The sequence below is a fragment of the Anomalospiza imberbis genome, chromosome 11 (genome assembly GCF_031753505.1).
Source record: "Anomalospiza imberbis isolate Cuckoo-Finch-1a 21T00152 chromosome 11, ASM3175350v1, whole genome shotgun sequence".
Classification (NCBI taxonomy): domain Eukaryota; kingdom Metazoa; phylum Chordata; class Aves; order Passeriformes; family Viduidae; genus Anomalospiza; species Anomalospiza imberbis.
In genome coordinates, this window is record NC_089691.1 from 87,181 (window position 1) to 103,942 (window position 16,762).

General features: G+C 40.5%; 1 protein-coding gene and 1 long non-coding RNA gene across 7 annotated transcripts in view; one reads left to right on the forward strand and one right to left on the reverse strand.

Annotated features, from left to right (window-relative positions):
- BICD2 (BICD cargo adaptor 2) overlaps positions 1–16,762 on the forward strand; it is a 55,092-nt gene that overhangs the window by 18,529 nt on the left and 19,801 nt on the right. For 5 of the 6 annotated variants that reach the window (XM_068201413.1, XM_068201416.1, XM_068201414.1 and 2 more), the window contains exons 2-3: positions 11,249–11,461; positions 14,352–14,504. In XM_068201413.1, the coding sequence (XP_068057514.1) occupies positions 11,249–11,461; positions 14,352–14,504 (366 nt within the window). Of the gene's footprint in view, positions 1–3,597; positions 3,716–11,248; positions 11,462–14,351; positions 14,505–16,762 lie in introns of those variants that run through there. The other variant, XM_068201418.1, reaches the window with a different exon arrangement.
- LOC137480422 (uncharacterized) lies at positions 5,252–8,524 on the reverse strand. The gene is made up of 4 exons (XR_011002890.1): positions 8,343–8,524; positions 7,752–7,864; positions 6,802–6,832; positions 5,252–5,600 (listed from the first exon to the last, which is right to left on the reverse strand). It is a non-coding gene; the product is annotated as an uncharacterized lncRNA (long non-coding RNA).

Here is a 16,762-nt window from a genome sequence, read left to right on the forward strand (position 1 = left end):
CTTGCTTTTTAACCCAAACCTTAAAATAGAGGCTTAAATATGTCTAATGTTAATTTTTTTAAGCAATACACAACCATGATGGGCAATGGTAAGTGAACATGATGGGAAATGGTAAGTGAACATGTTCTAGTTCAGTGCAAAGCCTGAATATAGGTTGCAAGCAGAACATGTCAGAGGGAATTGAGAGACTCCTCTGGAGTTTGTTGAAAATACTGTGCTAGTAGGACACAAAAGATTATGCAGTTGTATTTGGGTTAAACTCTCTGGACCTTTGCTTAGGTTGTAGGGGAGAAATAAATTTGTTATTCAGGTGTAATGAGTTCTTAATGAAAGGGCAGTTAGATAACAAGAAAATGTCTGCTTTTCCCATGCAGAACTAGCTACCAATGGTACATTGGATGAAATGTGTTGTGCAGTTGTGCACATGTATGTGTGCATGCCTCTGTGAGAATGGCTGAAGACAACTAAAACCAAAAAGCCTGACTAGTAGTTTTGTTTTTTATATAGCTCTTTGCATAAAAATACATGAACAACAGAGCTCACTTGAGCACAGGTAACTTTGACATATGCAGGAAGTGATCCCACTCTTAGCTTTGGTCTCCTTTAATACTTCAGTGATTAAAAATCTGCTTAGGTATTTTAAATAATTAGAGATTTTTTTTCCCCAAAGTGCCTCATACCCTGGTTCATTCTGGTACCAACAACTAGTAGGTATTTATATGTACTCAGCTGTGTTTATGCAGCCATATTTCTGACTCCTTGTAGAGCAGAGTTTGTTCCTCGAAGCTTCTGTTACTGTCACCCCAGGGGAAGCCACTATGCTGGTAAATAAGCAGCAGTGTAATAAGCTGTACATTACATATGTTTTGCAGGATGCAACTTACTTCCTTGTGTTATTTCTAGAGTGGGTGTACCTGCACAGCAGGCAAGCATTGTTCTTAGGAGGAGTCCTCTTGCAATGACAGCTGTATGCTATTAGCTATTGTATTAAAAAAAAAAAAACAAAAAAACAAAAAAACAAAAAAACAAAAAAAACCAAACAAACACAACAACCAAATCTTGGTTGGGAAGCAAAGCCAGTGAAGAGGATGGAAACTGTTTTCTATCACAACTGTGTGTGTGTGCTGCTTTGGTTACCAATAATTAAAGAGTGAATGGAAGCTGTGTCTTCTCATCCTGAACCTCTCAATCTTGCTCCCAGTTTAAACAATTATCTTCTTGGTGCTCTAATTTCAAGTGCTGGGTTGGGGCAGAGGATGTGAGAGAGACTTAATACTTAATTTCTTGGGACTGGCTGCTGCACCAGGGAGCAGTTCCTTTGGTGCCAACTTAAACTCTTGGTTGACGTTGTAGAAGCCTGCACTTCAGCATTGGTGTCATAAGTGGATTGTGCTCATATGTAATAAGTAATCTTTCTTGTGTGGGAATAAGGACGTGCTTGTGCTTTATTTTTATGCTCCTTTTATAGAAAAGTAGTTCATAATCTTGCAGCAGCTTTTCTGAATTCGGAGTTAATCACATTGAGGCACGCTCAGCAGGCTTTTACAGCTGTAGATGTGTAGCCTGATGCTCCAAATTTCTACAATGTCACTTTGTTTCCTTACACTGTGTTATTTAACAGGCACCTAAGGATAGGTGAGCTCGGCTGTAGGGTTGCACTGCAGGGACACTCTGGGAGGTATAATCCTTCTCCTGCTCACACCACAACATTTTATTGAAGGAAGTCTTGAATTATTTTGTGTGTTAACTGGGCTTTTTCCAAAGAAAGTGTAAACCACTATTTTAACAAAATTAAAATCAGATCAAGGACTGGACTCTTTCCTGGAGTGTGCACAAATATTCACCATTGCATTCCATTTTGGAAGATGTTAGATGTCAGTATGGAGTGGGCTGACATGGTGGGAAGTGATGTAATGTTTTGAAAAGCCTCACAACTTCCCTGAAGGTACCAGATCTCCTGCGAGCTGTTGTTTGCGAATCTACACCTGCTGTGTAGTTAATTGTTTATGCTTGCCCCCTGGGAATATTTGTGTGTAGGAGAAAGAGCCTACTCCCAAACTCGTGGAAATGTGAGAGCTTTTGTGATGGTGAGTAGCAAATGAGGAGCTGAGATCTGTGTGGCTGTACTGGCGCCCAAGTGGTGGCTGGCCACAGGCTGTGTGTGGGCTGGGTTGTAGATGAAGGAGGTAGTGGGGCTGGTCTGGAGATCCAGGGTTGCCAAGAGGATCTTGGTGACACCTGCTACTTACAAGGCCACACACATTCCCAGTGCATATGCCTGACAGACTGAAGGCAAATTGTTGTGTTCAAATAGAAAAAGAAAGATTTTTCTTGCAAATTGTGTGTGGGGAAGTTAAAACAATTTCCCTTTTGGTCTAATGTGAAGGACAGAATGCATATACTGGCTTTGTTAAGTATAAGTTGGTTTTAGTAAGTTTATAAGTTGTCTTTGGTAGGTATAACTCCTCCTAACTTTAAATATAGACACATACATGTTTAGAGGACTGAGATCTCATTTGATTTTTCTTTCATGATGTTGCGGGATCTTTTAGTGGAAATGTTGTGTTTTAACTCCATCCAGCCTCCAAGCCCCACACAGCCACAGGACAGGTTAAAGTGGTACCAAAGTTGGCCAGATGGAAACTTTCTAACACAGTTTTGACTATTAGAAAGCAGGCATTCTTTATTGCAGCTGTGGTCACTTGGAGGATCCCTCCTCTAATGGAGTGCCCTGGGTAACAGATTTTATGTGCGCTCTGATTACCTATTCATTAGCTGTGCCTGCTTACTTTATGCCTATGTGATGCTTTCTTTTACATAGTTGCCCCCTTTATTGGAAGTACTTATGTGTTCTTTGGGGTCTTCTTTGGTGGTCTTCAATTTCTGATGTTCTTTTTAGGTGGCTGTTTTTCAACCCCTGCTTTTGAGGAATATAATATCATTGTTTTGCATGGCTTCTGCTTTGTCAGCCTTATCTATTTCTCCAAGGTAACATTGTTCCTTTTATTTGATAAGAGTAAAAAAAGTATTGTTCTATTCTACTATCCTTACCAAAGGTGAAGATCAGAAGGAAGGCAATGATGTCAGCAGAGGTACTCCATGATGCATTTGCTCAGTTTCCAGTGATTTATTGATCAGGAGCTTACTGAACAGCAATGGGTATCATTTGATTAGTAACACTAGATTAAAGTTTTTTCTTCTATGAATTATTACAGTAGAGGCTGTGTGAGGCACCATCCATTGCACCCTCTGAAGGTTCATAACATATCTTCTCAGGACTAATTATGGGCTTTAGTGAAATTATTCTCTGAGGTCAGCTGCTAGAGATCTAATGTAATACTTAGAAATCACTGCACCTGGTTTTCAGTTTCTAAAAATTATTTAATTGTAGATAATACCAAGTTTCTGCACAATCACTTGTAATGCATCTCCTGACAGGTGCTTAGCTCAAGTGCCTGCAGAGGAGAGATAGTCTTAACAAGACACTACTGTACTGAGTCCATTTGTGGTCACTTCTCCTTTTGTATGCAGGGGAAGATGACCCAATGACCTGCTTAACAGGATCAGCCAACGTAGTGAACTGGCCTGTACAAATAAATAATTCCATCAAATTTAGCAGAAGGGTTTAAAAATCAGCAATTCGTGATCAAATTTCCTGCAGTGTGTCTTCTGGGAAGAGTGAGTTTCAGCTATGTTTTGATATCGCAGTGAGCAGGTAAGGGCACCGTTTGCACTTTTAAGTGAAATCTCTAGTCTCCTCTCCTTCTAGCTCCTAAACAGTGCTGATGTTCAGCAGCATCAACTCCTTCTCTTACACATTTCCATCTTTGTTTCTTTTGAGGCTTGGTCTGGAGCTGTGTAGATGTTCCTGGCAGTAGTTCATTGATCTGTTATGATGCACAGCAGAGAAAGATGCCTCAGGATAGCTTGTTTTATGTTCTTCCTTAACCCATCAGACCTAAAGTTATCCTGAAAGGAGTACTCTTTTCTGTTGACTTGTGTGTCGCTCCACCTCACCTTTCTCCCCTCTCATGCACCTTTTCTTTATTTATAAGAAAGCAGAAATGAATGCTCACCAAAACTTCCATTCCTCTCTGGTTTAAACTCAGTAGAATGCAATTGGGTCCTTTTAAATTCTACTTCCCTATTACAGTTACAGGTATTTTTCTGGGGAAAAAAAAAATCAACCAAAACTAAAACCCCAGGCTTTGGCTGAGTGCCCATTGAAGTCGCTAAGAACAGCTGGACTTGCTGGTGGGCTGTGCAGGAGCCTGCTGGTTGTGTGGCTTTCCTGGGAAGGTGACTAATGAAGGCAGCAGCAGGTTCTGAGGTGGCCATGGGGACACCATCCTGCCTGCTGTCTCCAGAGCAGGACACTGGGAATGAGGAAATGCTCCACACTGTCAGGAAATGTACTTTTGATGTCAGTAGTCACATACGTTTGTAAGTGACAGAGACCACATTTTGGGAGTATATGTATTTAGCTAGTTTATAGCACAGGCTTTGAAACAAAAGTAGCATTCATATCTTCAAGAGCAGCAATGCCCACAGTCTTTCATGGCAGAGACAAATGACAGTGGTGAATGAAATACCTTGTGACTAATGTCCTTGGCTTTTAACTCCAAGCTTTCCAGAACCTCTGCTTGGAAGTCAGAGTGGACAGTAATGACTCCTGGCAGGGCTGGCTTTGCTCCCTTACACCAAAGGGAGAGAGCATGTGTACCTTGATCACAGTTTGGTGCCTGTCACTGAAGGAGGGGAAGGATGAGTGATGATATCTGTTAATTGGTAGAAAGTCTCCTGAAAAATGACTTGAATCTCTCTTGAGTAGTGGTAGAAAACAACTGAAGGAAAACGTCTTGTTTGATGTTTTAGTCTCATGACTTTTATCCTTATTTTTAAAAAAGGACATCTTGATTAAAAAATTGCACCTTTTTTTATTGGCGGCTTGGTTTCTGTTTAATTTTTATGGGTAAACCATTCTTTCACTACAAAAGTAGCTAATGTTAGCCTTCTAAAAGGGGCAGTTTCTGCACATCCTTCTTGATATTCAGTACAAAAGAAACAGAAACACATCTACTAGAGTGCTCTCAAAGCTCACCACAAAGGTGAATAGGCACTGCTGTGTGTGTTTCCTCTGGTGGTGGTTGTACATAGTACTGCTCTTCTGGTGCATGCATGCACATGGGCATCACTTTGCTTTTCAAATTTGATTGAGAAAGGCAAGGGACTCTTTTCAGACAAGCTCTCCTTTATTGCCTTTCTCCTGTGTTTATATCAGCTTTTCTTGTCAATGAGTTTGAAACTAATTCCTCTTCTTCCTAATGTGCTTCTTGGAGGAACTTGTACACGTTTTGGTCTGCTTGTGGTGGTGCAGCAGCCATGTTAATGTGACTGTGATAGCAAGAAGGGCTGAAGCATCATTTAAACATCACTGTATGAGTGAAGGAAAGGGTTAATGCCTCATGCTGCTTCTTCTGTTGAGGATGGTTAGCATCATATAGCAGTGTTTCACTGCAGAGAAAAGACTACTGTGACATTTACTAAGGACTGCCCTTGCTGCTTGACATTTCAGCTTCATGTGTGACTGGAAGTGCAGCCTGGAAAACGGGAAGAAATGAGGTGCACAGGTGAAGGAGTCTTCATTGGAAAAGAAATGAGCATGGAAATCAGTGATGTCCAGAAGTTGATTTGTATTGTGGAGTTCTACACTCTTTTAAGATTTTTCTCCCTCTTTCTTATTTTTTCATCTCATGTATAAGCAATTGTCTCTCTCTGCCCCCTCCCTACTCCTTTAAGTGAAGAACACAAGTTCAGGTTTAGATGACAAATTAATGTTTAAGCAATTTATTTTATGAAACTCCTTCACTGAAATATTTGTGTTGTTTTCTGTTAGTTTGAGTGTATTTCTGCATGGCACAGGAACCTCCCTGTGATTTTGACCAAGTATAAGGGGGGTGTTACTTCCTCTGTTCATCTGTGTCATCTCATGGCTGGTGGGCTGTGACTTTCCATGTCAGTATGTCTGCTTTTAGCATCTATGAGACTCTCTTTTTTGCCCTTTCTTAGTTGCTGTGGTTCAATGTGTGTAAGAAGACAATGTACAGAGTGATGGTACTGCCCTAGAGACAGTGCAGGGCAGCCTCCAGAGCCTCTAACAGTCTCTGTGCAGCACCTGGATTCTGATCAGCTCTTGACAGGCCTTTAGGGACATCAGCTCTTTGCAGAGGTTGGTAGAGGGTTTGAGATCATACTGGGTTTGTTCAGAAAAAGCCCTTTCCAGCATCTTTTTGGGAGGTTTTATTTGATAGTGGCATACCAGTATTTTGTGTTACTCTTATTTTTAGCAGTCTACTTCAGGATCCCAGAAAATATGGAAGCATAAACAGCATACTTTGAATGACTTTTGGGCTAAGTAGAGGTCTGGAGTGACAGATTACAGAGGCAAAAAAGGCAGAACTGTTCTGATTTTCCTGAGGGCCTGAGAGTCTTCTTTTGAGTTTGACTGAGATCAATCTGTCTATCTCCCATATCACAGCAGCTGTTCTGAGAGAAGCATTTGGAATTCTCTAAGAAGCATGTTTCAGAGATTCTTCACATTTCATGTTTTCCATGAACAGCTGCACTGTGATAAAGAACTTCTTTCAAAAGATCATGTTTAAAATTTTAACAATGTTTTTAAGAACTTGATATGTTAGCAGTATGCTAAACTTCACAGAATTGGGAAAACTTTCTTCTCAAAGCTTGGAGTTGTACATTAAAGCATCATTCAGTGTACTGGGTTTCATGCAAAAAACTTACCTGCACCTGCGTGATTGAGATCTTGTTCCTCCTGCAACATAAATAGATGAATCTGTGTTATCATCACACCTAGAGTAAGCTTGACCTTTTTTTAAGTCTGTCTTCTGGAAATCAGTAGTTTAAACTCAGTCTAAATGTAGCTTGATCCAGGGCTTCATTTGAAGTGAACTGGGTTTGACCATTTTATATAACATTGCGATTTTTGGATGAGTCTGCCTCATCCATTTGCTGTCCAGATTCTTTTTTCCATTCATAATTGTTGTGGAGAGCTTTGAATTCTTGATATTTAAGACATTGTCGTCTGAAATTTGTAGTAATCTCCTTAATTTAGCAGCGATATTTTCTGGGCTGTTTAAGAATGTGATAGCATGTATTTTCTACATGCCTTGAGTCTGCTAATGTAAGTAATTCTGCAAACGTGAAAGTTAATAGCATTTAATAGCATTTTCGATACTAATTTTGGTAAACCTTCACCAGCAAATTATGGTAAATTTTCCGTATGTGTCAGGGATGTTACAATTGGCCTTTGTGCAATGCTGTCTAGTGTATTTGAAAGAAGAGAGGAGAAGGACATCACAGGCTGGCATGGCTGGTAGGGGATGGCAGCTTGACCAAAGGAAACCTGTCAGGGTTTCAGTTGATCTGCAGCTTTGCCAGCAGGTTATGAGCAAGAACCAAAAATTAATATCTGAATGATTCAGTGCACTTCTCTAAGCTCGCTGCCCTTGCACCACATAATTGTGAGTCCCCAGCTGGGAAGTGTTTCATATTTGCCTGGTCCAGAGATAAATGGTTACACAAAATTTGGGGTTGTGTATTACAGAATTTGAGGTTGTGTGTTGGGGGTAGAGGTTCATTTATGTTGGTTTTAGATGGTGTTAAACCCTTGGAGGGCTTTTGATGTGTGTCCCATGCAGCTTTCTAAAGAGATAGTTGTGAGTAAATTGTACCTTTGTCAAGCAAAGTGCTTTCCAGTGCACTGACAAGCACAGCTGAGCAAATAGCAAGATGACATTTTGGTTCATGAAATAATTGATTTTGCTTTTGCCCTGATCTTGGGAATCTGGAAGATAAGAACTTTGATAATCCCTTAACATTAGTGTCTCGTAATCCCTAGAGGCAGCTGTTGAACAGAACATGATGTTTTGCAGCCTTCACATCAGAAACTTTTATTTTGTGAAGAGATACTCCGAAGTCTATCATACCAGTATAACTGTGAACAGATTTCTTCCCTAGTAGATGGAAATAGAGGTTTTGGAAGAGGAGGAAGAGCAGGGTAACTTTGACTTCTGCTCCTGTGTTTTAAATAATATTAAAACAAAAGTAGATGGGCAGATGCTAGACTCCAGCATGTATGAAGGTTTAGGGGTTTTGTGCATGGCAGTAAAAAGTCAGTTTTCCTAGCTTGATTTAAGACAGGTCTGGCAGGTAATTGCATTGCCCTGTAATTTTGCACAGTTTTGTTAAAAGTTACAATTCTCCATGGGAATTAGGAAAATGGTTTGTAATAGTGATGTCTGAGGTTGTTTCTAAGTACATACAAGAGAGATAACAAAGCTTGGTTGGAATGGAAGTGCTTTTCAATTGTTGTCTTAAAAATGCACGCAGCTTGAATTGTTCTGGGCTGTCTGTCCTGATGACCATGACTCTGAAGGAGGTTTCTCGTGTTCTGTGTGTGTCAGAGTCTGTTTACTCACAGTTCTGTACTCCAGACAGCAATACTCAAGCTAACGTTTCTGCTGACACTTCACAAGTATGCTGGCTGTGAGCAAATAACAGTCTTAGTGTGCAGAAATAACTGGAGTCTACAGGGAACAGCAGCATCCTTTGCTGAGTGACCACGACCTTGTTTCTGTAGTTAGTGTGTGTGAGCAGTTCCCATTTGGCTGGGTCAGCTGTGCCATTTGGGACAAGCCATAATAAAAGGCAGTTTCTGAAAAGGGAGTCTGACTGTTTTAGTGAATGGAAAAACCTCTCACACATAAAAGTAGTGATAACTTACTGAACTTCATCTTGCCATCACCAGAGACTAGAGAGTTGTGATTTGTGTCTCAAAAAATAGTGAGTGATTGACAGTTGACCATGGAATTAACACAACACCTTCAAGCCTCTGAACAGAAATATGCATTCTTTTATGGAGATGTGGGAAACTTGTAAACTGATGAAAAACTGTCACGTAAGAGTAAGATTTTATATATAGGATTTGTTGCTGTAGGATCTTACTGAGGCCAAAAAATGCATAAACCTCTGAAAAATAAGGTGGTATTTTACATGGGTAACTCAAAGTTAGTAGCTCTCCAAAATTTACATTAGGCATTCTCCATTGAGGCTTAAGGCAATCCCCAGTTTGAAGAGGTTATGTGATTTCTTGCACCTTTCTCTGAAGCATCTGGCATTAGCCTCTGTAGAGGACAGGATATTGGATTTTAAACAAAGTCTCATCCTCTATGGCAGTTTCTGTGTTTAAATACTCCTTGTCAATTGTGACTTGGGCAAAATGATGACATTTTCTTTCTGGATGTTAAAGAAACCTATGGCCTAGCATCTGCCTTGGAACTTTCATGAGCAAATTAGTCATTATTCTTAAGAATCCCTCCCTTAGTGGCATTACTGAGCTCCTTGATGGAATCATGCCTGGACTCTGAAGTCTGGCTGATCAGCTGTGGCTTCTTTAAGTGTCCTGAACTTCCATTTGCTGTTTTGGCATCCTGCAGCTGAGCAAATGGTGGTACTTCACTGGGCAAAGAGATATCATTGTCCCTTTCTCCGTGCCAGAGATTTGTCATACATACTGGTTTCTAAAGGTTGTTCTTAGTTTATTACAGGAAAAAAATAGTGTATTTGAGGAGCTGGTGTGCTTTTTGTTATCCCTTTAACATTTATGGAGATCTCGGGTATTAGGCTTTTAAGCTGCTTTGTTGAAATTCATTTGACAAGGACTTGCCAGCACCAGATGGTGCTTTTTGTCTGAAATATGGTGCTTTTTAGTTTCCCTTAGCTTATTTTGATGAATCTGGCTAGAATTACTCCAATGGATATTTGTCTTCTGTATCTCTGACTTGCTTATTTGAAATAAAATTTAGTCTGATAGGAGCAATATCTGTGTGCCTTTAATAGGCAGAGCTAGTTCCTACTTTTTTTCTTCTTTTTTCTTATTTGATCAGCTGTTTCAGCCGTGGTATAGTCAATAGTTTCTGCGGTATTAATGTGCCTGTTGCAATATACAGAAGTAATAAAACACTGAAATCTGTTTCTCTTCAAAGCAGATTGTTTTTTCTTCTCTGACAGTATTTTTCTGAAGAGCTAGCATCAATTGAAAATGCATAACTAGATAAGGAGTTTAATGAGATGCTTCTCTGTCCTTGACTAGGCCTGTTACTAACATTGACTAGGAATATCTGCCATGTTTTGGTATCCCAAAAAGATACTGTGGCACCTGAAAGCTCCAAATATGCCTTGGGTTAGATTGTGGTGCAAGCGTGTGCAACATTTAAAAGATCATATTTTTAATCTTGTTGAATATGGCCGATCTGCCAGGCTGTGTGTTATAAATATAACTACTGGAAGTGGCCAGCTCTGCTCTCCAACATGTGCCAGTGACAGCTGCAAGCTCTTCCGTACCGCAGCAGCTGGGGTGTCTGTGAGGGCTGGGGGCACATGTGGAACACACTACCACAGGGACCATCACCTGCAAGGGTTTCAAGCAAAATGAAGACCCCCCAAAAGAAATGTGAGGAGGCAAAATAATGCCAATGTCAGGACTAGCAGAGGCAGGCTGTGCCGAGCAGGTTGGATTTCTGACCTGCCTCTGAGTACCTTTGCTGGCACACTGCTGGGGACTGATGTCTCGCGCTGGCTTGGGGGATCGTCCACTGACCTACTTCAACCAGCGTGACCCCACTGGCTTAGCCTGGATCTGGAGCAGCCCTGCCAACGTCTCCAAGCCTAAGGAGGGGCTGTAATCTCCCAGTCAGGAGCAGCTGCTGGGAACTCCCAGCCTGGGAAAGGGAACAGGCTGCTAATGCCAGATGTGTTCTCAGAGATTCTGGTTTTGCAGAAATTATTCTAACCCCGCTATAGAGAATATGCATGTGCAGCAGTGTCTGGTCATCTTGCAGTCATCTGGCTGAAAGCCAGTCATGTTTCAACAGCAGACTCAAGTCACTACATTGCTGTTCACTCCCACAGGGGTTTATATGAGGTTCTACTTAAGCATTCTGCATCACAAAACACTGTTTAGGTGCTGTGGTTTACTTTCAAGAGCGCAGTGTTGGCCACTTATTAGGATTTGTAAATCTGACCCCAGAATTAGAGGATGTAGGAAAAGGTTACGTTCCTTTGCCTTGAAGAAATATATGAGGGTAAATGTTTTCAACCCTTCAAAATTGAATTTACTTATGTAGAATAATAGGTTACTGATAAAAGATGTGTTTTCTGACTGTTCTAGGCTTTTGGACAGGCCCATACCAACCACAAGAAGGTAGCAGCAGATGGAGAGAGCAGAGAGGAAACCTTGATTCAAGAATCAGCTACCAAAGAAGAATACTACATGAAGAAGGTTATGGAACTGCAGACAGAATTGAAGCAGATAAGAAATGTTCTTGCCAACACACAGTCTGAAAATGAACGCCTTAATTCTGTTGCGCAGGAACTGAAGGAGGTGAGTGAAGATGCACAGGGTGCACTGCAGCTTGGATTTGTTACATTTTCTGGTGCTATGTAACCAAAAAAAGGGAAGATTCTTGAGCTGAAAGATGATTTGTCAGACAAATGGCTGCATGTTTGGTCATGCTGGTCCTGTGGGTACTGCACATCAGTTCCCTCAGTTCCAGAATTGCTGCCTTAAAAAGCAGAGGAATCTGTTTAGGCCAAGCACGGAGACCCTTAGATGTACTTTGCTGCTTCATTCCCAATGCAGATGTTCTGGCTGCAAAATATTTGTGGCATAATTTCCCTTTTTATTTCTTTTTCCTTCCTAATTTCTGAAGGTGTGAGATTATAACAAAATGCTGAAATGCACAAAGAGGGATAGTAAAGTTTATAGTCTTGTGTTTTCTCTCATGAAGCACTGGCTTTTACATTTATGTAGGTTGCTTAACTTAATAGCTTCAACCTTTTATTGTTTTACTATTGAAACCACATATTTTTAAGGAGAAATAATTGCTGAGACGTTACTTAAAAAGTTTAATTACTTACAGAATCTGTAGTTCAGCAGAAGTCTTTGTGGTACTGGTGCAGAAATGATTGTTTTGAGAGCTCAAACCATTGCTTAAATTCAGTCTGGTATAGCTACAGAGACTGTAAGCCACAGATGGATGGATAAAACAGTCAGCAGTTATTACTCCTGAGCCTTCTTGCACCTTCCTTTGAAGCACTGGGGACTAGACTTGTCTAGTCCTAATCTAATCAACTGGCCTCCCCTGCCAGGAGGGAAGGCTATCCAAGAGCCCACATCTGAATCTCAACTTACTCCATGTGACCTCAGCTGCAAGTGTCTCATGCAAGTGTCTCATGTAATTTCTTTAGGACATAGTAACAAATATGTGGATAATATTTGGTGGTAAAATTGATGAGGAAATGTGAGTTATTTCTCTGGAGATGTGAGGATTCACTGGTGCCTCTTGTTGGGGTATGACAGAGAACATTTGTGGTACAAGCGGTCACAAGTGATCAAACAGGCCAGTCAACTTCTCCTTTAACTCTGGAACAGAGTTGGAATCAAGCCTTCTCAGACAGGGAAACAACTCTTTGTCTGTATTTCCCAAACTTTAAGACTAGCGTAATAGAAAAACTGCCCACCCCAGAGGCAGCACGGTGTCTGTGAGGGATCCTGGTCCCTTCTCAAAGTGTGTTGAGCAGCAGATTTCTGGTCTGCTTCCAGTGTCACTGCAACTGGAGGCGATTTTTCTTTCCAGATACTGCCACATTCCAGTCACCTTTTAAGGAGACATAAAAATGTGAATTCATCTAAGCCCTCAGCTTTCCCTGTGGCCCCGGGTTTGTGCAAAGATAGAGAGACAACACTTACTCAGGCATGGAATATGGGCTATAGCAACTTGTAATTTGTATTGGTGTACTGTAGTGTCTGATTGCAGCAATTTTGATTTCTTGGTGTGTTGTGAAGTTGTGCTCTCTTTGCGGCTAAACACAAGCAGAAAATTTTATGTAGTCTAATCTTTACCTGATATGTGAGGGAATTGTAATTTAAATTTATTAGTCTTAACAGTTGCAGGTGATTCAGTGTTTGTACTCAAAACATGCCTGATTCAGTTCTTGGCACATCCTCCAGCTGTAAACATTTCCCTTATCTCAGTGTGCTGTGTGTACTTGTTGGTACCTGTGTGGTTACTCAGTGGACCCCTGCTGCACACTCTCAAAGGCTGAGATTGTATTTAGTAATCACTGACATGCCTGTGTCTAGCTGGGAGTGGAGAGCTCAGAGGGATTCTGAGTTTGTAGGCCTGAGGCTGAAGCTGGCTTGGCTGGGCTGCAGGACAGGTGAGATCAGGCAGCAGGTCCCATACGTCAGCTGATGTGACAAGCTGCCTCTGTCAGCACCTAGCAGTGGTTTTATATTAGAAATGTAGGAAACCACCCCATCATATCATGGGTGCAGCTACAAAAATACTGTTTTTCTAGGCAACTGTATTCCCTGTTTGCCTGTATCTGAAGCTAATTCTGTTAATGTTTTAGAACATACTTTTTCACTTTGTATGAATTAAGTGTTTGAAGATAGGACTTGAAGGAAAATAAGATTGGAAAAAATAAAAGCTAAGTGCAGTGAGCCATTTCTATAGCTGTATATGTTCCAGCTCAATTTATTCAAGTGTCAGTGTATATTCATGAAAGATCCCAAGGTCATTCTACACCAATATATTGATTTTTACTTCTTATCTATTTCAAAACAATGGTAACTTTTTCTTTGGAGTCTTTTAATTAAGTCCTGCATAAGTCTTAGGGCTGAGGGAAGGGAGTATTTTGTGTCAACTAGTTTCTATTTTTTCTCAACCTGAGATCTCAGATTTCATGAGTTTTAACGCAGTGTCTTTCTCCAAAAGGACTAATTGTATAATGTTTTCAACTTACTGCTCTGGTTATAAAGAAAATGTCTGTTGAAAAGCAGCAGCAAATACATGTCCAAATAAGAACATCTAGAGTCATCTGAATCTGTCTTTCTCTTGTCAAAAGGCCCTTCGTGTTAAAGTGGAAACAGATTTGGGTACTGACTTCTGGTCTGGAAAACTTTTGCTGGTTGCTACAGCCAGTGAAACAACATAGGTGTAAATGCTGCTTTCCCTGTTTGATTCTTGACTTTTTTTGAGTCAATAGTGAGAATTTGTAAGAAAAGCAAGAATAGAAAATCTAATTATTGTCTAAATGACTTGGTTTTCTGTAATTTCAGGGGGTGAGGGGAAGATATATAATTTCAATATGTTTCAATATAATTCAATTATTACTGCATATAAAAAATATATAAAAGATACAAAATTTTGCAATTTAATTGTAGTTGATCCAGGTGCCACCATTATTGTTTTGCTTTGTTTTTCCAGGTCAACCAAAACGTGGAGATCCAAAGGGCCCGCCTGCGAGATGATATTAAGGAATATAAATTCCGAGAAGCACGTTTGCTGCAAGACTATACTGAACTTGAAGAGGAAAACATCTGTCTCCAGAAACAAGTGTCTGTCCTGAAGCAAAGTCAGGCAAGTCTTCCAACCAGTGAGCATTGCTTTGGTAGTACCAGTTAATTCCTGTGTTACAGTATGGTTCTGTGTCATTTGAAAATCCAACTTCTTATTTTCTATCTTTGTGCTACTTTTGAGACTATAAGCTCTATATTTCAGCACCAAGACTTGTCCTTTCTGACTCTATAGATAGTCATAATACTTCATTGCTTCTACTTTGACTTCCAAGTCCTTCCATTGCCTTCTCTTTCTTTGATGAAAGAAAAGTCTCTATCACTCTTTGTTACTTGTTTTAGTCCTTTTGCTACAGTAGTTTTTCAGTATCTCTTTACAATGCCTGCCATCCATCCATCCATCCATCCATCCATCCATCCATCTTCCATCCTTCCCCTTCTACAGTATCTGGAAATGGGAGTGTTTCTGAAAATGTTTCTGAAACATATTTGAATTGCTACTTTATCCTTACCTTCTCTCGCCATTTCTGTGCTACTCCTCTATTCTAGCTACTTTCAATAAACTTGGAATGCTGTTACATCTGTGTGACTGCTTGTCTGAAAGATCACATTTAATTGTGCAGTTCCAGCTGTTTCCTGAGTTTTAGAAGACTGCATTCTTGGAACTTCTTAAGAGCTTCCCTGAGTTCTCATTTGTGGAGATAATTAAGATTAGATGTGGTCTTTGACATGGTTCACTTATCTTCATCTATCAGTGTGGCACTTGCTATTTTTATTCTTCAGATAGCTGTCAGTCCCGTTGCATAAATAAAGCTCAATTGGGAAAGTGAAGGACATAGATGCTGCTAGGGCTGGAGCCCCTCTGCTCTGGAAACAGGTTGGGAGAGCTAGGGGTGTTCCGCCTGAAGAAGAGAAGGCTCCAGGGAGACCTTTCAGTACCTAAAGGGGCTCCAAGAAATCTGGAAAGGGACCTTGGACAAGGGGGAGTGGCTTCCCACTTTGAAAAGGCAGGGATAGATGGGATATTAAGTAGAAATTTTTGTCTTTGAGGGTGGTAAGGCCCTGGCACAGGTTGCCCAGAGCAGGTGCAGCTGCCCCATCCCTGGAAATGTTCAAGTTCAGGTTGGGCAGGACTTGGAGGCGCAACTTGGTCTAGATGAAGGTGTTCCTACCCATGGCAGGGGGAGGAATGAGATGAACTTTAAGGTCCGTCCCTGCCCAAACTATTCTCTGATTCTACAATTCCATGATAATATGCCTAAAATCAAAGTTCTTTAGAAAACTCAGTGTTAATACCATCTGTTGTAGTCAGCACATAGTAAAATCTCTCCAGAATTTGCTGCAGAACTCCTTCAGTGTAATGAATGAAAGCTGCCCTGTCAAGCTAGATATGTGGGATATTGAATGTATTTTGTTTATGTCCAAGTGAAAATCTGTGTCAGTGTTTATTACTTTGGGCCTCACTGTGCAAAACACGTTTCCAGGTTGGACCTGTTCTCATATATTTGGTCTAATTATGCAGTTTTGGGCACCCTGACATCCTGTAGTAGGGACAAAAGGGGCTGTTGTGCTCTCGATGCAGGCTGGAAGAGAGAGGGAACTGGTAAAATGAAACCTATATAGTTGGTTACTTTTGGGTTTTACCTTTTTTTCTCATTCATCACATTCGGAGGAGCAGGTGAAAGTTCCCAGCTCCACGTTCTAGAATAACAATACAGGAGAATGCTGCCATTCTGGCCTGAGCTAAATTTAAACTCAGATGCTATCTCAGTATTTGCTAGTAGTTATTGATTGCTGTATTTTTATGCTGGAAACTTTGAAAATAGACTACAATCTGAAGTATTTTATCTCAGTGGAAATATACAGAACCATGAGCTTGTTCTTTTCATGGCTGTGGATTAATTTTCTACCTTGTCCTAATCCTACTTGATGAACTTTTAAGTATTCTAGTTTTTAATTATTCTAGTTATCAAGAAACTAGAAGCACACGTCAAGTTTTCCCAGGCAACACTAAATTAACATACTTGATTCCTAGTGTGTTAAGTTGGATGTGGTTCAGCATTCCCAGATTGCTCTATGTTGACATCTAAAATTCATTTAGCAATTGGCAAAAAATAAATAATGTGACATGTCATATGGTATGAGTTCCTTTCCTTCAGGGTACAGAAGAATATTCCTTGTTTGCTTCCTCCCTGCTACCCCCAAGTGATTAAAAATTTTACATTAATCATTTGTGTACATAATTTCAATGTAAGAGAGGTTTAAAAAAGTGCAGTACTAGATGTGATAGATAGCATGCCATCAAACTCATCAATGTGGATC